The following is a 23,230-nucleotide window of genomic DNA, read 5'->3' as shown; positions in this document are numbered from 1 at the left end:
TCCATATCTGGGTCTAACTCCCAAAAAGCCTATCTGTGTACCAAGTTTGGTTAAGCTATCACAATAGTTTAAGAGATATGCTTCAGACGTAAGACAGATGCACAGACAGAAGGACAGTCACAAAGTTGCTGGAGAAGTCTGGACGAGACAGACTGACGATTGATATCATGAGCATCAAACTATGCTCTCAGAAAATGCTGACATGAATCAGCTGAGTCAGCAAACCTGGGAACTGTTTCACAAAGCTATCGCAGCCATATGACTGCTGAAAATCCATGTTACAGTATTGGAGGTACAACAGCCATAGCACTATACTAACTTCGTAAAACAAAGCCCTGACCACCTGATCACAACAGCCTCTACCACTAATGACAAACCTAGGATGCTGAAGTGAGTGAGTGAGTTTAGTTTTAAGCCACATTTAGCAATATTCTAGCAATATCAAGGCAGTGGACAGCAGAAAAGGGCTTCAGACCTTTCTGGGATCTTCAGCATGATAAGTGAACACTTCAAGTTCAACCACTTGGCTACCCCTATCTGCCATGACAGTTTAGTTGACTACCATATGATTTAAGATCTCCTACTAACGAAATATGGTAGTCTTCTGACACTGTTAAATGACAACTATATCACTGACCACTGAACAATGTGTATATACATAGATTTCAAGAATAAACCTAGGACACTACCTGAGACAGGCTTCACAACCAAAACCCCACTGTGAATCTAACACAAGCCTCGGCAAGAAACACAAACTTTCAAGATGCTATTACACTGGAAGACACAACTAATTGACAAACTTACAGACTGTCAGTACAATTACTAAGCCAGGGATCTGCCTGAAGCCTTGAAACCTCCACATGATCCAAACAGACGCCGGTGTGCTGAAGTGGCTAACCTAAGGATAACAACTATGAGATATTGGCTGTCCAAGAAATAGTAAGTGAAATGATTGCTGCCTCCTGGATGGAACATACCTCCTTGATGTGTTCCACGATGGCATGCTGGACTTCTATCTCGAGCTGCTTGATGTTCTCGATGAAGCTCTGCTTGTGTTCACACTGGACAGCACATCCCAGCACCAGCAGTAGGACCTTTCGGATCTCCTCGAAGCTGGAGTCTGCAACACAATTAGTGTATTAATAGTGAGACAATTATTATGTCTCATGTTGCATTGAACAATATGATGGCATTCTGTAAATACTTGATTCTGCATCAACAACCCAGTCAGAGATATCATGACTAATGATGCATGGCACCCTGTCAGGTACTCTACAAGTCACAGAGCCTGACCACCTGACCTGTTTTGTTCCATGTGTTGCTAAGGAGCCCATTCTCACATGGTATTTGGTTTGTTGTTAAACGCTGCACTGAGAAATATTCCAGCTATACAGCAGCTGTCTGTAAATAACTGGACCAAACAATCCAGTGATCAACATGAGCAATGACCTTCAAAATTAGGATATGGTGACACGTCAGAGAGCGTGACCACCTGATCTGGTTAGCCACCTCTTACAACAAGCATTGGTTACAGAAGATCATTTCTAATCCAGATCTTCACGGGGTGAAATAAAATAAAATGCTTGAATTTGACCTTTTTCGACAACTGGGATCAGGAACATTTCACTGTTGTGGTATATCTGTATAGATTACTTTAAACACAGATGAAGTCAAATATTATCATTCTTAAACCAATGGCATACAGTCTGTTTGCAGTGGAAACAATGAATTTCACTTTGAACGAAAAGTAAATCGATTAAAGTGAAATTAAGACCACGAATCGTCATAATTTTACCCTGCCCATGGAAATTTAAATGTTGGCATTTCATTCAACTTAAGATAAAAGTTGTTCAACAAATGATCATAGGTTCAAATAAAAGAATCTACTGTCACCCAGAATAGCCTCTATCAGGGTTATGTTTACATAACATCCACGCTCCCCATTCTAAACAAGCCATTTGCACATGGATTTCCCTTGGTTTCAATTGAATTTGAATAATTGTCGTCTCCTACAACTGCAACTACAGACGAGCAATATCATGGCATGTACACATAACCAAGACAAACCAGTGGTTGATAGTGTGAACATCAGTCCAGTCAACAAGGTGTAGCTGCATAATACTTAGTCTGTCAAGTATGCTTTCACGCGCAGGACCGAGAATCTAATCCAGCCCAGAATTTCCTTAAGTGACAGAGAGCATATACAAGACGATACTTCCAAGTACTATTTTTTTTCTTCCGCTGTAATCAATATAGCACAAAAAATGTAGCGACTTTGAAGGGGAGAAGCCCCAAGCAATAATAGTACCAGCACTGATCCATACAACCATTAGACAATAACTAGGTAATAAGAGAGGGCACTGAACTGTTTGTTACACATGCAAACTTTACCCACAAGCACCAACATTAACGCTTCACCACTTTCTAACAGCCTAAGGTGATGATTTACTATTCTGCTTTGAAATCCTTGCAGTTGGAAGACAAAGGATACAGACTTCCTGCACAAATTGTGACCTTTTCATTCATATGACCCACAGACATTGTTGCAAAGTATTCAAGTGTGAAGAATTTTGAATGACACTTGCCACTAAAGATTTGACGCGGATAGACAGGTAACTTTCAACATAGACTTTCAAATTTTGACTATAAATTTGCATATTAATATATTTATCCTATCTCACGCTTGTGTCACTGTTAATTAACCCAAAGATAAGTAAATATATCCTACAACGTTTCCATAACTAAATCTATCTTTTTTAAAAATACACATAAATGCAATACACAAAGGATGCAGTATTTTCTTGCCATGTCAAATGCCATATTTCCAAATTCGAAATATAACATGAGGAAAACCATTTAAAAATGTTTTCAACCAATCACATTGACAACACTTCCATTAATTTTACAATAATTCAACTCAAAAGCAAATCAGCTGATAGACATCTGCTCCACAGATGTGACAGATTTATCAATGAAGCAGTTTCCCTCCACAACACACTCAAGTCCTGACTAGTCTACAGAGTACCGTGTGCACCCAGACATGTCAGATAGCATCTATATCTACACTCACGCTAGAATCAATACCGATGACATGGTTCGATGGTGTACATACTTGAGGACGGTAAGCCTAACCGGCCATGTAAAGGATGTATTGGTATACAACTTGATGGCTGCAAAATGACAATGTTACCTTTATGTGGGTCGCGGCAGATGGTGTGGATGTTGGGAAGTTTGAGAATAAGCAGTTGTTGCAGCACCTCCTGGAAGAAAGAAAGGGAAAGTCAGTCAAAGGTTATCATGAAATAATGCAACCTAAATGTTGCAAATGCAAGCAGTGGCTTAGGTCACTTAGTGTGTTGAAAATGCCGAATTTATTGAGAAAAAGAAGAGGAAAAGAAGAAAGAAGAAACACTTAACTACTAGTCCTCCCTATTCCTCCAGAAACATGTTTAGACTAACACTGAGTTACTATCACCTCGACCTCTGTATTAGTCATTAGTCCAAAACCAAGGGCTTGAGGGTTACTGGCTTACTTTCAAGTCATGATGTCTGCCATCAGGTTTGAGAGAGGACTCACTGCAGTACTAACTTGGACAAAACAAATATGACTCTTGAGCTGTCACTGTGTTAACAGACATGGAAATTAATTTGACATCTGAATTGTTTCTTTATCAATTTTTTTGCAAATGAAACTTTTGAGTCACCTGGCAGCTAACAGTATTTCTGTGTACTGTATGTGTGCTTATCTCTACACAGATACGTCCATGTACATGACAAATATTGATTGTACTCTCATTAAATCAACCATAAATGAGTGGTAGGCTTCACACTGATTCAAACTATTTTATCTGCAGTACTCTGTAGTGTACTACATAACCTGCCATACAGAAGTATGTTGTCTCCAAAACATGCCTGGCTCAGCGCCAGCATGGCTACAATTCCTCAGTAGGTTCTGGATGATTAAACATGTAGTCAATAAATGTCAGCCACCCTGTACACAATTTTCACAAACCTATCTGAATTCATTTGTAGCTGAGTGACAGGTAAGTGAGTGGGTTTACCAATAAAACCCCATACCCACGAAGGTCCGGGTTGGAATTTTGGCTTTCAGTAACCCATGCTTGTCATAAGAGGTGACTATCGGGATCGGGTGTTCAGGTTCGCTCACTTGGTTGACACATGTTACCATATCCCAGATGCTCGTGCTGTTGATCACTGGATTGTCTGATTCAGACTCGATTATTCACAGACTGCTGTCATAGAGCTGAGGGTGGTATAAAACTAAACTCACTCACCTATACACCCTCATCTATTTTGGTAGTAATGAGGACCACTGTTGAAAAATCTAAAGATTTATTTTGAGATTACAGCCCAAACAGGAATTTATGGCTATGATGTAACTGATTTTGGATCCTCAAAGGAAAAATGGGTTTCGTAGACAAACCCATGGGGAATTGAACCCAGGCATGAACCTGTCAAGTAAATGCTTTAAACACTGGTCTATGCAATCGCCCTCAAAGAATGTAATGGGAGCGGGAGGACGGGCATCAAAATGGACTGGGCATGTAGGGCTTAGAAACCCAGGTGGGTTGGGTATCAAAGTGCAGGAATTGTAACTATGACCTTGACTGGAAAGCATCAATGTTACATGGAACAGAGGAAAGTTAATTTTCACAATTACGCGTGGTAGGACAGACTGATGAGGTAGAAGAGTGGACAATGGGACAACTATGACGGTGACTGTGGGAGTGAACCTGGAAAGTAGACACTGGAATACACTGAGAAGGTCAACACAAGGGTGGGAGTGTGGTCCATGACTTGGATTTTGAATGAATAATCAATGGCTGGAAGGTGTACATGGAATCACAAGGTCTCTGGGCATCTCTAGCAAAGGTCGAGGTAGTAGTCTTCAACAGTCAGTAAGTGAGAGGGATGACATCAAGCAGTCTTCTGACAGTGGGAAAGCAAACTAACTAAAAGCCTGTCTGCAATAATCATGATGCAGCTGAATACTGCCAGTTCCTTATGAGATGTGGAGCATATGGATAAAGCTTGGATGGATTCTGCAAACTGCCAAGCCATATATCAAATTATTCTCTCTCACTGTCATGATCTACTACAGCCAGATATTTTATATAATGACAGCACACTATCAACACTTATCAGTCAGATTATGGCGGGATCTTTGAGGTTACCGGGCATGTCCAAATGTGCGGATAATTGGTTTGTACTGAGTGTACATGAATGTATGGTTCCTAAGCCTCTGTCTCTATACCAATGTCCCCCGGATCGTGGCAGGGGGAACTGTCCACTGACTTGATAGGATAAGAGACCTGGAGGTGCAGAAATTCCAGCACATTACCAGAAGTGAAGCATGTATTGTGGACAAATCAAGCAGGACTCAGCTCATGCTCCAGAATGTCTTGAACGACTAGCATGTCTTGTATTGTCCATCTCTTCCCAACAGCTCCACCCTTTTGTGATAATGTATTAACCATGTCCATCAGCCTTACCCAGCTGTGATAGTGTATGGACTTTGTCTGTTTGGAAGGACCACACCTTTTGATAGCATAAATGCACCTGTCACAGCTGGATCAAGAAAACACAGTAGAGGGGTGATCTGAGTTCTATACAACAGTTTCACAAAATTCTATGGTCACATTCATATTGTATGGTCACATGCTTCCTTGACCACCTCTAATATCCACAAATGGGGACCCTATTAACAGCCAGTCCAAGTACTGTCTCGCCTGTCATAACAAGTAACCCAGTTGGATCTCAGGCCAAGTTAGTTGGCTGATAGTGTCACCAATCCTTGATGTTGTCCTATATATGGCTTGTACGGCTAGTTCAGGTTACTGGTTTGTACATGTATTATATTTAGCTACTGTAAGACAATATTTCTAACTATTTTCAACCATTGTGACATACCAAATGTAAGATTTCTTCAGCAAAATGATACATTAGTCCTGTTGTTTCAACCACTGGGATACATACAGTATATAATGAGTAAACATTTTTAACTAGTGTGATCAGGGTTCTAGTGATGCATTGAACTATCCATGGATTGCAACTGTTGAGACTCTGATAGCAATTAATCGATGGCAGGAATGAAAAACTATTGTGACTTGATAATTCAGTAATTGATTTCTGTTGATAAATGTGCAGCATAATATACATTAAATACAGTTTATTTTCATTTTTCTTCCTGGCAAAAATTTATTCTTTTCTTCTGATTCTTAAATTTTCCCTGATGCATTTTTTTTCGATTACCGATTTAGAGCTCTCGCAACTGTATGTTGCAAAAGACTTGCTGTCACAATAGATGTTTTCTCCCAATAGTCGCCTCTAACTGTGGTACATTATGCATAAAACCTTTCAGTTACTGTCACATAGCTCTTGTAATTTGTTTTATCCATTATAACACATTATTTGTAACATATTTTCATCCAGCCAAACATATTATTTGTAAAGGGATTGAGAAAGGCAGGGTCCACTGGCCATTTTGCACAGTAGAGTGAAAAACAGCTTATTAAAATTTTGAAAATTACTATTGATACAAAAGAAGTTGCCCATTCTTAGAATTTCAGAGAATGGCCCTGTGTCAAAGTTCTCTATCCCAATCCCTGATTTGTAAGAACGATTTTATTCAGATACCAAAACTTATTATATCTATATGGTGCTGGTTTTATCACAAATAATAATTCTGACTTGAACACAACACATGCAACACAATTATGAAAACAGTGTGAGATCATGCTATGAGACATGGACCTTGACATCAAGAATAGGTATCGTCCTGAGGAAACCACTGTGAAGTCACAAGGAGGACTGACCTTCAAGGTAATCAACAGGAAACGACACCTGTGAGCTGTCATGTATGTATGTGATGAATGTAGGTGGGTTTGGGGTCACAACATTCACCGATAGGTTCATTGATGTCAATTTTCACTAACCAACATTCTGCTGACATCTACAATAGTGTTATACATAGGTTCTCACTATTACTACAGTTTTGCAGCAGAAAATAACTATCAGGTCATGAAAATACTAAAGCATGAGACTTTTAAGGAAGAAGTGAGTTCTACATAAAATTAGCAATGAGCTATTTAATCGCGCAAGCAACTGAATAGCAAATGTTCAGTAAATTGCATTACAGATATTGATTTTGCCATATTTATATTCATACCAATTAAAAACAAACAGCTCTATTTGTTTCAGTTAATATTTACACATTTGCCTTATGCAACAATCTTATTCAATCTTATTACGAAACATAAAGTTTGAAAATTAATGTTTCTGAATTTCGAGTTGAAATGATGCAAAATATGAGACTTGAACACTTCCAAGAATATTTAAAAATATTTTCTTGCTTGCTTGGCAACAGCTCACGATGACGTCTGTAATTTATCAACATAATCCAAGTGTAAACAAACCTGGGCCAACAAAGAGAGTTCACTCCCCCATATTATCCCATGTTGCAGTACTGATACACATCTTATCAGTCCATTTAACCTCTATTGCTTTAGTGTTTCAGTACAGCAATTACTTTCTCTGTTGACCTGGTGTATCATCCGTACTGTCTATCAGGACACTGACAACCGCAATTTATCGACAGTTTGCTCCGTTTTTCAGTCCGGGTGACCATCATTTAACACTACAGGTGGCAGTCCTCATAAATAATGATTCTCACGACTTCACACTTGTGGGATCAAGTACCAGGATAGTTACATTAGTTCCCTGATCCAAACTGGATAGTTGGATGACCAGATTGATTAAAAGCATGTTTGATTATCAGAATGATTAAAAGCATGTTTGATTGTCAGAATGATTAAAAGCATGTTTGATTATCAGAATGATCAAAAGCATGTTGTTCAATGCTCACTTGCATAGGCATCACTTGCTTTATGACATTAGAATCTATGTCAAAAACGTCACCTACACAGATTAAAGAAGTTGTATATCCATAAAAATAATCTTCATTCTTCATCTACCCACCTTTTACGATGCCAATCAAAGAATTTGTTTATGTTAGTCGGTAATATTCCAGTACCATAGGTACATATGTACCATCACCTCATTGTGGTTTTCACCTGTAGGTTCCTGTGTTCCCAATATTCAGTCTGTGTGCGTGTCTAAGTATATTTTATATCCTAAATTCCACAGTGTATAGCAAGGGAGACAATAAGAGTGAAGAAAGTTGTTTTTTTCCTAACATCTTACCTCCTATGAATCATGAGTGGATCAAGTCAGGAGATTCTGATCCTCTCAATGCATAGAAACGGTTGTCAAGCGCTGGCGTTAAAACATGACAGCAATGTCAGTTTTTTTTAAATGATTCATTTTATGCCAAAAGTCCAAAATACCTCCACAGTAACTTTTGGAGACATCCGTCCTCAAGTCTATTTACAGAGAGATCTGGGAACTAACTTCAACGTTGGCACAAGTTGCAGAATCAGAGTAGCCAATCCTCACTCTAACATCTCTTGCCTTTGGATGTAATTGTTCTAAATCCAGGATGAGGACGGTAAGCTGCACATTGATCAGGATTATCCCAGCTCTTGAGCAGGGCGCTGCCAGGGATCACAGCTCTGTTCAACTAGCCATGTCAGTGGAGGCAATATGGTGAGACAGGTTAGGGAGGAGATACAAGATTTGGTTTAGGGAGGACAGAAGGGGTGGAGATGACCTAAGGTGCACTGAGGGTTGGAGATAAATTATGAAGGACAGAGGGAGTAAGGATACAAGATATGGACAAGGATGGACAGAGGGGGGATGGAGAATCCCAAATGGACAAAGAGGGTGGAGATAACCCAACATGACCAGAAAGGGTAGAGATAACCAAGGACGGACAAAGAGGGTGGAGATAACCCTGGGTGGACAGAAAGGGTACAGATAACCTAGGACAAAGAGGGTGGAGATAACCCTGGGTGGACAGAAAGGGTAGAGATAACCCCGGACAGAGAGGGTTGAGATAACACTGGATGGACAGAAAGGGTAGAGATAACCCAGGATGGACAGGGTGGAGATAACCCTGGATGGACAGGAGTTGAGATAACCCTGGATGAGGGGGTAGAGGACAGTTAGGCCATGTTAGTACATGGTGAGGAGATGAGAGTCATGTAAAGTAGGACAGAAAGTAGGGTCAGGAGACGTATGGCATGTCCGACACAGAAAGGGGTGAGGGAAATGTGATCATGTCTTAGGTAGAGAAAGTGAAGATCTTATGTGTGGATTAACAAGACTGACCATCTTAAATTTAGAGCTGATGAGATGCCATGTCAGAAACATGAAATTCTGTAACAGCTTGGCCATGTTGAACACTGGTTGGGTGGGTCAAGAGGCCATGTGGACACATGGTACTGTGAATAAAAACTTTACACCATGTTGAACACAGGGTAGGTTGTCATGGGCAGGAGCCAGAAAGTTTGAGTTATTAAAAAGTGTGGATAGCTGTGAAAGGGATACAACCACTTCAGAAAGTTAATCCAGTTTACACATTCAAAAGATCAGGCAAGCAAATCACTCCATACAATGACGTCTGAAATCAATAAACTGTTTTCCATTCCCTATAAATACACTTCTGTTACATACGTAAACACATTCTTCTACAAGAAGAAACAGAAATGGGACAAAAGACAATTGTCTGTCAAACAATTTGAAATTTGAATGTTTTCTTCATGGCTTTTAAGAAGGAAAACAGCTCTGTTAGAAAATAAACAATTCACGTTCTCTAAGGACCTCAGTCAAGGCAAGGACAGATTCTACAAAGAGAACATTAAACTGATTTAATCTGAGCATTCCCTGATGAACACATATCTATGCATCCAACCAGGACTCAGTAAAAACCCAATGCAATCCCAATGCATTATCTTTCATTTTCCCTACCATGCAATGTGCACTCACACCAAACTTGCTTTAAATAGTTGGTCAATATTGACAGGATCTCCCCCAGCCTATGTTTACTATGGGGTCAATGTGTCTAAATAATTCAAACTCTCTCCCCTTGTAACTCGGCTGCTTCACATGCTCCGATACACAACTCAACAAACACTCACAATCGACACCGGAGACACAATAAAAAGTTCTGAACTCTTCTTTTTGATCTGATCTTTATTGTTTACCAAGCCATGTTTTAACATGCTCCTGCTGCACACGAGTAACGGAAAGAATGAATTTCCGAAAACTTTCATTGTAATTACATTAGTGAGTGAGATTACTGCCATTAAAAGCAGTATTAAGTATTTATCAATCATTCTGCTTCAGTTGAGTATGGCCCTTGTTAATTTTGTCCATGTGGGGAATAAACACGGTTTGTAATATAATTAAATTCAATATTTTTTTTTATGGTACCTGATTTCTTCCTAAAGCCTCAGGACCAGAGTCAATGAGTGAGGGTGAATGAAATTCATTCTTGGATGAATAGGAAACTGATTTCATTTGCCCCAAGTTTGTAGTAAGCCTCACTTGCATGGGTTTTTTCTGTTCATTTTATCCAGTTCTGAACTGAGGCAGCGGGGTAAATTGAATTACTTAGACCTGGTGGAAAAATACTCCCCTCAAAAGATATTCATTGATGAGGACTACAACCACTGGATATTTTACATGTCTTCTTCACAACTAGTTGTGTCCAACTAACAAACTATAGTCCGTTTGGCTCAAAGGCATTCTGATAAATTGCACTCGAACTTGAAAAGTAATAAACATATAATATTCAGTGAAACGCTGATCATGATCAAAACAGCAGACCAATTAAGTTTTTTGTGTAATTTATGTTCTAAAAATGAAAAAAAATGTATAATAAACTATTTTGGAAATATTTACTCAGCTCACTCACGGAGGAGTGCAGACAGACTAACAGCCAGGTGTACGAGAAAGAATGAAAAGGGCATAGCATAGGTAAAGGAATCCACAGCATAGGTAAAGGAATCCACAGCATAGGTAAAGGAATCCACAGCATAGGTAAAGGAATCATTCACTTTATTGAAACTTGTGCATGTGCATTGCAAGCGCCTGGCTGTCCCTTTCTCTGCACCCCTCCCTTGTAGCAAATAGTGAAACAGTCCTTATGCTACTTATCAAAAATATCTGGATGGATACATGTACATATGGGAAACTACATCCACTTGATGTCACACCCTAAGCACAGCCTGTCACCAGTCCCCTTCAGATCTACACTGAGCAATGTCAAACAGTTTGAAAGAAAACACCTATGCAGTTCTGAGCTCTGGAAGAAAATCCATTATGTGCATAATCCAGATAATATATTTTGACAGGTAAAATGCTAACGCCAAAATTCTCCTCAATGGGAACAGAATAATTTTCCTAGCTTCTCCGACATTATATTCACATTAAGAAAAGTGTATTCTGCCCTACTCACACAGCCTGCTAACAAAGCCGTCTATTTGATTATAAAGTGAAGTTCAAATAAAAATGTTCCTGCATTCAGTGAGTCAGCACAGCTATTCACACCCATCACTGAAGCCGAACCAAGGCTCCCTCCACACCCCACTGACCCACAGAGGGCCCCCTGGACCATATCCCCTATCCCGTGTCACAAGCTGATGTGGAAATGTCACCAGACAGCCATGGGTTCAGTCCTTTATCTCTGACTTGCTTCATCTATAGTGCATTCTGACAGAGCATGCCTCCCTGACATATAGAGGCCCAGTTACAAGCAGTGTGGAAAGAGTTTCCAAATTTTGACACCCAGTCCAGCTAGATATGGCTAAAGTTGAAACTAAGCAAAGGATTACAACAAAGGTAAAATACCATCCAAAACAAATGACCCCATGAAAATTCACTAGCTAGTTGATCTGTGATTTACCTGTCCGACTGAATTTTAACTAGACACAGGTTAGCGGGCTAGTGGGTACTTTGCACAAGCAATCTTCATGTTTTACACCACATTTCTTCACATTGTCTGTAATTATTTTATTGTATGAGTTACCTTGTGGATTGATGAAGTATTGACACATAATGTATCAATTGTTTGATAGTCATTTCTTAGATATTGGAGAATGACAAAGCATACAAAACATAGGGATATCAAAGTCTAGGTGTTTACATAAATTAATTTAATTCAACTGACAAGCAAGCTGTTATCCATGAATTGTGTCATATTTGTTATGGGACATCCAAAAATGCCCGTTAACAAACCAAAATGCATGAAACCTTTACAAGGTATCTCTACTTATTTGCATCTCATTTCTTACCTCTATTTCCCCTACATCAACATCACAGAGTACACATGAATGCACCATTATTACCCCCAGTACTTCCTTCACATTTCGGTCTTAGTGTATGGTAGAATGTTACATTGTATCATCATTTCAGAAACATAGTGAAAAGACCAAGTCTGCATACATAACATTTCAATTTTAAAATATAAAGGACTTTTTTCTTCATTACATTTTATTTACAAATTGAAAGAGTCATAGAACCAAATTTAACAATAAGCAGTTTGCCTTAAACATTTCAGTTTATGATACAGATCAAGTAGTTCAAATGGAAATGCCCACTAAAGTAGGAGAACACACCTTTCATTTATCACTTCATAATGTGAGTCCCTATCGTTTGGAAGGTCCACACAGTCAAGCAGAAATATGCAGCTATACTAAGTCAGGTAAGATGTTAATCAACACTAGTTTTGCTGGTTTCCGTGTAAAGACAGATCACACTGATTTATTTTTGACTGTCAATAATGAGATCAATGATCACTTAGGCACTGACCTAAATCAAAACACAAACTAAGGTGGACATGAATTCATTTGAGTGGAATAATCCTTGCATCAGTGCAGCATTAATTTGTAGACAGCTGCATGGACCTTGTCTGTCATTGTACAGGTGTGTTGTACAGGTGTGTTGAGCAGGTGTGTTTCAGTTACCGACAGGTGAGCTTATCTCATTGCTTAAATACTCATCACAAATGAAAAATCATAATAACCAAAAAAATGAAATCATTGCTTAGGGCAAATGGTAACGAAGCATATGTCAACATGTTTACATCAACAGGTGAATGTGTCTATTTTAAGTTTCCTTGCACAGCAAGCTACATTACAGGACCCTGTTTCACAAAGCTCTCGTACGCCTAAGATCTTGCAACTTTTCTCGTAGCATTCATATTTCCTACGATACAGAAAAGGAGGAACAAATGCTACAAGAAATCATCTATCTATCAATATACTCTGGACAGAATGGTTCATATATCAACCACAAGTGTAATGATACGGTTGACGATAGGGCTGGTTTTTGATATGGATAATAGAAATTGGCAATCATTAATATCACTTGATGATAGATAAATATCAGGGGCATAACTTTTAGCAACAAATACATAAAATGTCAGAAAGAAATTAATATATTTCACATCACTGGTGTGTGGTGACATGTTTTGGCATGGAGTATTAACAAAACAGTGTCCTGAACATAATTCAGATCAAACCATGAATAAAAGACCAAAAATTGCTTATTGTGTCAGAAAAACACTTTTCTCTATCCCAAAGGTTAATGTATTAACAATTAAAAAATCAGTAATAATGCTCCCTTTTAATTAATAATCATTTGAGTCAATAATAGTTGGCATGATAAAAGAAATATCCCAATAATATGATACGATTGTCATCCCAATACTTTGGTATCTCACTGATATTTTGTCTGTTAAGCGAATCTTAAACTTGATTCATTTGTTTTTAAATTGGATCGAAGAGGGTAATTCTTGGGCAGGGGTTCAAAATTATCTTTAAGAGTCACTTTAAGAAAGTAACTTATCCTGACTAATTCTCCACTTGCCCCTGATTTTTATGACATAATCATCATGATGTGATTAATAAGGTATTTTATGTTAACAGCAAATAAAGATAACTCTCCTTTATTATCACTGTGAAGTTTAATAGTTACATTTTGAACAGATGAAATGAAATCCAAGTTTATTTGCAGCCTGCAACTGTAAGGAGCAATTATCTTGTAGCCCATGGATGGTAAGATATCATTCTTTGATTGCCCAAAATGAAAACTGACTTGTCCTGGGCATCGGGGGGATCGGATTTATGAACCCCTGTAAGGCAGAAATATACAAGTCAATTGGCACTGTAAATGACCATGTGAATGCCTGGAAATCTTTTTGAACAAGTTCTGTAATAATTCACATGTTTTTACACCAGTTTAACTTGTAATGCGCTTTATCGTTCCTATTACAAGTGTCGTAAATAATACATTGTATCATGCACCTCACATCATGATATAATATTCTATCAATGTATTGTTACACCGATTCAAACCTCTTATGCAATGACAGTTGGTCTGTTAACAAAACACTAAAAGTTTGTAATTCAAACTGAGAATTAAGCTCAGCAAATCCAACCATTAACACACGCATTCCCATGATTATCTACTGAAGGGCTTTCCAAGTCTAATGGGGTTTTCACATGTCCATGCACAAGGTGAATACTCGTGTGGCTTTGTGGAGTTTGCCTATTAGCTATACCATCAAACTCCATGTAAGAGGTTTGCCCACATTGTCATGTTGGAAGTATGTGAATAACGGCTTACTTCTGATCTGATGACTGAAATCGTTTCTGTCGTTAGTACTGACCATAAGGTTAGCACTCAGGAAAGTTCACACATTACAGTTATTCTATTTAAGTTTCATTAAACATTAGACACCAAACAGAAAATTGAGGCTCGCGGAAATAGCTTTAATTACCAATCACCACACTAGGATGTGGAATATCAAAGCTTTCTAAGTGCAAAGACAGCTCTAAGTGCCATACATTAACAGTAAGTTAAGACTATCTTAGTGCTAAGAGAGCTCCCAGAATTTAGGCATAGTACTGCAATGCTGGCAATCTCAGAAGACCTAATTGGAAAGAATGAACCAATTCCCCTCTTCAATTTCTCACAGTGGGCTTGAAGTGTTATTATGGATACATCCCTGACAATGACTAGTTTTGAATCTAATGGATTTTACGTCCATGTGGTATTGATAAAGAACAGCCATTGTGTAGATCTAATCCACATTTAGCCCAGATGATAATCAATACACAAATGGTAGATATAATAGCGATGGTTGATATACACAGTCAAATAGTAACCTTGAACTCAGCTGTAACATGTTGCATCCAGGAAATGATTGATGAACAAACCAGTGATTGATAGCCTCAGCAACATGACACAAGACATAACTAATCTGGGCCAGACAAACCAATGATTGATAGTATGAGCAACAGTCTTGACACATGGATACAACCAGGACATAACTAATCTGGGCCAGACAAACCAATGAATGATAGTATGAGCAAAAGACTCAAAACATGGATATAACCATGACATGAGTAAATCTAGGCCATACAAACCAATGATTGATAGCATGAACAAAAGACTCATAACATATGTATTTAACACTGACTGTTGCTGCAGTAACTACAATGGGCATGTTTGAACATACTGATTTAGTTATCTCCATTGCTGAAAACTAATACCAAGCAAATAGGAATATTTCCTGTTACATGACATTTTAACTAGAAGCTTAAAAGCTAAGAATTGCAAACATGAATTTAACTGATGTACTTGGGTATGTCAAAAGACAGAGCAAACTTTCAAGTCAACAAGAAAACATTGGATTGTCAGCATCCTTGAGAGCTCTAGAGACAGTTGTGTAGCCTCTGATTGATTAGGTGACTTGATCAAAGCTTGTGGAGTGGTTAGAATGTCGGCAAAAGTGAGAAGGACCATGATGAGGTGAGGCCATATTTGCAGTATTATTAGCTGTGACACAGGAACATCATGTCACTGTGTGTATGACTCTGTCCAAGATACATCTCTGGTCACAATATACATATCTGTGCCTGGCTCACCCCGGCAGAGAACAGGCCCTCTAACTGTTGGAGTTAGAGGGCCTTTAAGTGATGTAGAAGAACTAGTCTACACTGCTTCGGCCAGACATTCAACAGTTCTACTTTAAATGATGTACAAAAACTCATTGGTTTACCCCAGACATTCAATAGTTATACTGAAGGATCACAAGTCTGCAAGCATTTCACTGTCTAAGGATAGGGCTTGTAGGACAACATGTTCTGTTTGTTTTCTGGACATGGTAGACATCATAAACCATTATAATATTGTGAAAATACCTCTAGGGAAGAATATATTACAAAAACACCTTGTTTCCTCCACCATTATTACTTGGTGAATATTAACCTGCTCCTTTGTGGAATATGTGTGAAATCATGAAAAAAATAGCAAGAATGTATTTTTGCATGACTAATCTCAAAGAAACCTATGGTCCTGAAAAAACAGACACCAGACAAGCAGCAGTGAAATTAAAAGAACCTGAGTATGACTCAATGAGTATCCTTACAAGGCAATAAGCAACAACCTATAACACCCTTCCCTACTGAAGATCCGGGACCACTCCGCAAAGCCATCTTAACACTATGACTGTCATAAGTCTTTGTTAAAGCAAGAGAGATGCAGCTGCTAAGATTATTTTGTGAAACTGGGGACAGAGAGCCAAGAATGGGAAAAGGGTAGAAGGGAACGGGAAACGGGAAACAGGATAATGGGAATGGTCCCTGGTTCTTACTGCCTAGCTAACTTCCTGTGTTAACATGGCAAATGCTGGTCTTGAAGTTCTGTTCATGCCAATTAGATGCTATAAATTAAGATAAGTTGACTGGTTCCTGAGATCGCCTTGAGACACACTGATTCCCTAGATCATTAAAGCAGGTAGAACAAAGATAGCCAGTTATTCGGAAGCCGTCTGAAGGGATATGGACATGTCTCCTGGACAGATGACTGAAGACAGGGCCACTTAGAGCACTAGCACTTCAGACTAATCAATGGAGAGCACGATTCAGTTTCAGATTTTTATGTGGATGCTTGTTGTGAATTTAAAATATATTTTAAGCTATTAATTTTGGATTCCTTTAAATTACACACATTTACAAACATAAATTTTCAGAATTAGATTCTATAATGTCACACTTGGTCACATGTTTCATCGCGGATTCGAAACTAAATTACATCATTAGTCAAGATAAACCACAATAATCACCTGCACTCAAATCAGGGAAAACCTGAAACAGCTTTATGGGTGACAAGTCTTTCATAAATGCCCCAACTGAGCTCTAATGCAAGAACCAATGACTGCTATGGCCTCTCCGAAACAAGACTCTGTATTGACAGAAGACAGCAAGGACAATGATGGACCGCAGCTTGTCCAACACCCACGAATGAAACATTCAGAGTCGCTAAGTGGCAGGACGTGCTGATGCAGAGAAGTAACTCCATGTCATTATCACAGTTGATTGTAAGGGTCGTGACCTGCTGATTTCTCTCATGAGCCGTGGGTGTGATACGAGGGGGAGTTAAATGGACATTGTTGAGCGAGCCCATACAAACTGCATGTAAAATAGAAGACTCTTTAGCACCTGAACAAAAGATGAACAAAACTGACAGACCGGTGAGATTCTGAGTCGAATATGTACGAGTTAAAGCCTGTACCTGAGTAGTCAGTCTCAAAGTCCCTGAACCACATTATTTCGCCTATTGCAATGCTTAAGCCTTAAATGAAACAAGTCTACAATTCCTCTGAATCTCTGGTCTCCCTGTGGTTCCTTTCAATTATAATGGTTTGTTTGCTACTATCAAAATTATATATGTTCATTACGAGATTCAGCATTAGTCTAGTACCTGTGAAGCCTTCCCAAGCACCTGTGAAACTGAAGATCAGATTCAAAATCAGATCCAGAAAATGGCCATCTTATTTTAGGGGTCAATAAGAAGGACACCCTCAAATATGCATCACTGACTAAATGTGAACATATTTAACGAGGACATGTATCAAACAATAACAGTCTCCAAACCAAAAAATAACACTTTAACTACACAAACTACACAAAGATAATTATCGATCAGTGACCATTTGTCGGAACACTATCAATCAGCTTTGGCCCTTTCTCAAATATTTATTCACCAGGAATTTACCCTTCATTAAAAGGTGTCAACACTCCAACCATCTTCCCTTGTAGTGCAGCCTGTGCTGAGGCAGGTGTGTGTTGAGATGCTGTGTTTGGACTGTCCAGGTGGAGTCCCTCCCACACAAGTGTATAGGGTCAAGCTCCATGGTCTGTGGTCAGTTTCTGTTTGCTGACCCAGGGGTTAGGTGTGTCCAAACATCACCACTCACTCCGAGATAACTCATAACATGTTTCATATTCCGTGTTGTATCCTATACACAAAGCATCCTTCATCTGTGATCACTCTATTATCCGTTCTCTTGTGTGTAGGGTTTGATGACTTTTGAACACTAACTACAGACATACAGGAGGGTTACACCCTCAGCGGAAGAGGAAAGCCTAAATTGATGGAAGTTGAGGACAATACTGCTATCACTGAACTAAAGGTTCAAAACCGTATCAATTCTATAGCCTAGTAGAAAAGGTCTAATTAAAAGTCTATCCAGAAAGTCTGCCTTTCCATATACCAGAATTGGGCTTCACACATTGTACCCATGTGGGGATTCAAACCCAGGCGTTCAGCATGTCATGAGGACCCTTAACCACCACCCTGATACTGACAGAAGGGAATGGCAAAATGAAAAACTATAAACTGACACATGACAACTTTCTCAGTGAAAAAGCCACAAGTCTTGTCCAACTAAAACCTACATGAGGAGATTAAAATTCTTACTGGAAATGAACTTCTTTCACTGGGATTTAGAAGTTGGGGAGTACAATATTGACAAACTTTATTGATGACAGCTTTATATCGTTGTGACGTTTGGATACAGTTTCTTGTAGCATCACAATGACAGCATTGATTAAGTAATAGACACAATAAGCTCTGTCATGCTAATCACATCTCAACAGCCTGGTTCGTAAAGTTCACGTCTGTAACGATCCTCCTTGCCACTAAAATCTGAACTACTTCTGCAGCCTTGTTTATCACCACCACAAGAATTAGCCAGAAGATAAAACAGCCTGGCATTAATATTGCGTTGTACTCAGATACTTAATTCAGCTACACTGAGCAGTTTATGCATGTGCTTCGTATGGAAATTAATTTCAAATGTCGCTTGGTTGGATTCAATGCAACAACAAAGGAATTCATGAGAAGTACAAAAGCGATTGGAATCTGATTATTTCCACTATACTTATATAACAAGATAAAAACAGCTGTTTCCTTGGAATTGTGTGTGGAGTGATCATCATTCTAGTTTCCAACGACACGGGACATGATGTTGAATTACACAAGTAATGATGCACACTTCATCTCTTATCAATACCGGCTGTCATCAACCATGCACTCAAGGTCAACATGTGGAGGAATCAATAACAATGACTTAAAGAGCTGCATGGGTCTTCACCAGAGAGGATCAGTTAATTATTGAGACCACACTTTAACCTTCCAAATGACGAAAGACATTCTTCCTAATCATTACAAGCAAAGGTGATGGTTATCTGGAACCTGTTCCATGAAGTGCTTTAGCGAAGGTTGTGATGTACCAGTATACATTTATGAAAGAGTGACTATAGCTTTATGCCGCACTCAGCAATATTAGAGCTATATGGCAGTGGTCTGTAAATAATCAAGTTTGGACCAGAATCTCCAGTGATCAACAGCATGAGCATCGATCTGCACAATTAGGAATTGATGACTTGTCAACCAAGTCAGCGAGTATAACCACCCAATTCTGTTAACTGCTTCTTACAACAAGCATAGTCACCTTTTGTGGCAATCATGGGTTACTGAAGACCTACTCTACCCCAGATCTTCATGTGATTTTGAGTAAAACCATCCTCACTCTCCTCACAGCATTTTGTCACTGAGTATAAAGAGCACTGTTCTAGTAATGGCATCCATGAAGTCTCTACCGACAGGTTGAAGACCTCATCATTCTGTGCTCTCAATGCTGTATTGAAGTTACAGGCTCCTTGTCAAACACTACAGATAATAAAAGCAAATCTTTTCCAACATAACCTTAGGGTCCCCTCTATTTCCATTACTGCTTTACAAATCACATGAATATCTTCACTTGGAAAACACCCAAATGATACCATGAAACTGTTGCCAGTGGCACCTTTGGTTCAGTTCATGGTTATTTGAGGGTAAGTTTACTTTCTACAAACTTTTATGTCTGAAATATTCAAGGTTTCATTGGAGTTAATTATGTTGCTTCAGCTGAGCTAACCAGAAGCTCCCATGTTTGAAGTGACTGTTTTAATGTCCATGGTCAACCCATGGGTATGCTATCATTAAATCTTGGAATCTCATTTTTTTAATCACAATATTTAGACCCAGTTTGTTCGCCTCCACAAGGCACTCTTTGCAAAACCAAACCATACAAAAAATAAAAGAAACATGTCCATTCTTTGTATCAGCATCACATAAACAAAGATGAAATAAAATTTGGAATCTGTCAAAGTTTGCAGGAGCAAGATGTCAATGTTTGATATGCTGGCACTGCACAGCCATGTTTTTGTTGCTGGGAGATAACGTATCCTGTAGGTGAAGGACATAAGTCATGAGCAAATGCCATACTGGGACTTTATGTGTTGAAATTTGCATTCAAAAGACAACAGATACCTGTGGCATTTAATGCAAACAGCGGCATTACATATTTCATTGAGAATATAAATCATATATAGAAACATTTCGAAAGTCAGAATTAGTGTGAAAATGAGCCTAGTTATTTGTGATAGGAGTCGGAAACTTTCTTTCTGAACCGTATTCGACTGTGTTTCAAACCCATAATGTACAGGTCACACCTATACATACATGGACCATCCTTCTACTTGTAGACACCAACATCCTTGTGGACATGTAGGTGTGAAATTTCTCGGGTCAGCGCCATGTTAAAACAGCCGTCCCCTGATCTGTTCCTGTTTGAGGAGGCGAGAGTGGACAGCCATAACATGACTTCACACATCCTGATGGTCCCGGACAGTATGGAGATAGCCCCATCACAAGATCAGACCTGTCATGGACAATTCTAGACACTGCTCAATTCAGACACTACTCAAACAGCCCATCTATTGCTCCTTAAAAGTGCAAGGCATAGACTGCCTTGTTGCTTACAGCACAACCCTTCACTATCCTCAGCTGCCGTCAGGTCTGCATGCCTCAGGTTCGAATCCGAGAATTTATCCTGATAACGATCAGTGGTCAAAAAGCACATTCTGTGGATAATGGATAAATACTGAGAGAAACAAATACAGGAACACAGGACAATTGTTCCTTTAATACTTTCCAGTTTTTATCATCAGCTTTGAATAGCATTTTTGCCGAAATCCAAGAATAGATATAGGAATACTGCCATAAAGTGGTGTTCTCTTATTTGTAGCCTTCAGTATGTATAGTCGTATCAAATTCTGTTCCATCTTGTACACTCAAATAGTAATAGTTTAATAAATATGTAATAACCTGAAATTTATACTCTTAGTCATGTTTGAGGAAGAAAGATCAAAAGATTTAGACACATGTATGATCTGTCTATTGGCTTTCTCTTTAACAATCGGCATTAAATTAATCCCATCACTCATTCTGAATGTGAACAAGTTTGAAAGATCTAACTTAAGATATTAGAACTGCCCTCTAGTGGCACGTTTACACACTATCAGTCACTGGTTCAGTGGGCAGGGCAGAGTGAGTGAGTGAGTGAGTGAGTTAATATTTAACGTCACAGGGCAAGGCAGAAGAGAAACAGGGGTTGACACAAGAGGTTGTCATGGTTTGGTAAATAGAGGTGAAACAGTGGTCTAACAGGCAGCTCAAACATCACACCAGAGTAACATCATTGCTCTAGGCTTTGCACTCACAATGGCCAATCACACTCTGCAAGGATCAAAAGGTTAACAATCTAATGTCAATCCTCTTGTGGTAGGTATTCTAAGTTGTGACTTGAAACCATAGCAGTTACAACTAACAGCAGGAGATGGAATCGTTTCTTAAATTCCAGGACATGGAACCGTTTCTTAAATTCAAAGTCCGTCACTGAATACTACTTAACATTGCAGTTACAGAGAATATTCTAACAGTAAAGGAGGGAGTGAATAGTGGTTCACATGTTTGGTATAATACTCCAGGGTCATGTATGTGGGGCTAAATAGTCTTCACACACTTGGGATAGAACTTGGGTCTTTGTCATGATGAGCTATTGCCGGTGTAGGCTACCATGTTGGCTTAATGGAGTCCCCACTTCAGACATGCAAGTACAGAGACATACATACCAACATCAAGTCCTAGAAATACTCAAAACACATCTACAATTCAGAAAACATGATCCAAATGAGGCCCAGAGCAATGTTTCTTTTCAGAGCAGAAGCCATATGAAGTTGACAAATCATTAAAGAAATTTGCATTTGCTCCCTCAAGACAAACATGGCCTCTATCCCCAAGCAATCACATCCATTATTATTTTTAAGTTTCAGTGGAGTCATGAACTTGGATGTCAAGCTCCTTCCACTTGCACCAGATCACCACCACAATTTCCTGCAAGGCCTGACTGAACGGGTCCACTAATGGTCTACATATGGTCTGGATCAGGTCAGATGAGGTCAAGCTAGGAGTGACCATCATGTAAGCTAATACAATACCAATAGATCATGTTGTTTACATCCGTCAACATCCTCACTTTGCAAAGATACAACAGAGCTGAACCCAGCTGACAACAATCCTCATCACTTGCAGATGCAAGACTAACAGCAACGGACAACTGTAAATACAGACTGCAGGTGAAAATGTCTACCAGATGATCAGATTAGGATCAGGTTTGCCTCTTAACAATGGAACACTGCAAACAGGTTTAGAAACAAAGGGAGATCTGTGTTCTTTGATCCACTTAAATATTTGAATTTTGAAAAGAATATATCAATAACAATCACTAATAACAATCACTAATGTTTACATTATGACTATGAAAAGATATTATATGTCCAAACTAATAAACACTGTATACAACTTAGATGTATGGTTATCCAAGCAACTATCTTGTTGCCCTGCACTTTCAAACCAATGATTGATAGCATAAGCAACAATCTTGCCATTGTCAGACAGATGAAGAAAAGTTACTTCAAAAACAAAAAAATCACTTGATTAGTTACAATACAATGTCACTTACAAATCCTAAAAATAATCCAGGAGATATATCTTGCACCAAAATATTATAATAGATTTTGGTTGAACCCTAAAACACTGAACTGTATAGTGAGAACATGCGCCTTCATAAAAA

At 38.9% G+C, this 23,230-nt stretch overlaps 1 protein-coding gene across 3 annotated transcripts in view; it reads right to left on the bottom strand.

Annotated features, from left to right (window-relative positions):
- The window catches only part of LOC137293483 (girdin-like), a 94,399-nt gene that overhangs the window by 44,282 nt on the left and 26,887 nt on the right, over nt 1-23,230 (bottom strand). For all 3 annotated transcript variants that reach the window (XM_067824047.1, XM_067824048.1, XM_067824049.1), the window contains exons 4-5: nt 3,191-3,260; nt 978-1,120 (exon numbers count right to left, since the gene is read on the bottom strand). In XM_067824047.1, coding sequence (XP_067680148.1) covers nt 978-1,120; nt 3,191-3,260 — 213 coding nt within the window. The remainder of the gene's footprint in view (nt 1-977; nt 1,121-3,190; nt 3,261-23,230) is intronic.

This window comes from Haliotis asinina, chromosome 8 (assembly GCF_037392515.1).
Source record: "Haliotis asinina isolate JCU_RB_2024 chromosome 8, JCU_Hal_asi_v2, whole genome shotgun sequence".
Classification (NCBI taxonomy): Eukaryota; Metazoa; Mollusca; class Gastropoda; order Lepetellida; family Haliotidae; genus Haliotis; species Haliotis asinina.
Note: the sequence above shows the minus strand (reverse complement) of the source record. Positions and strands in the feature narration are given on the sequence as shown.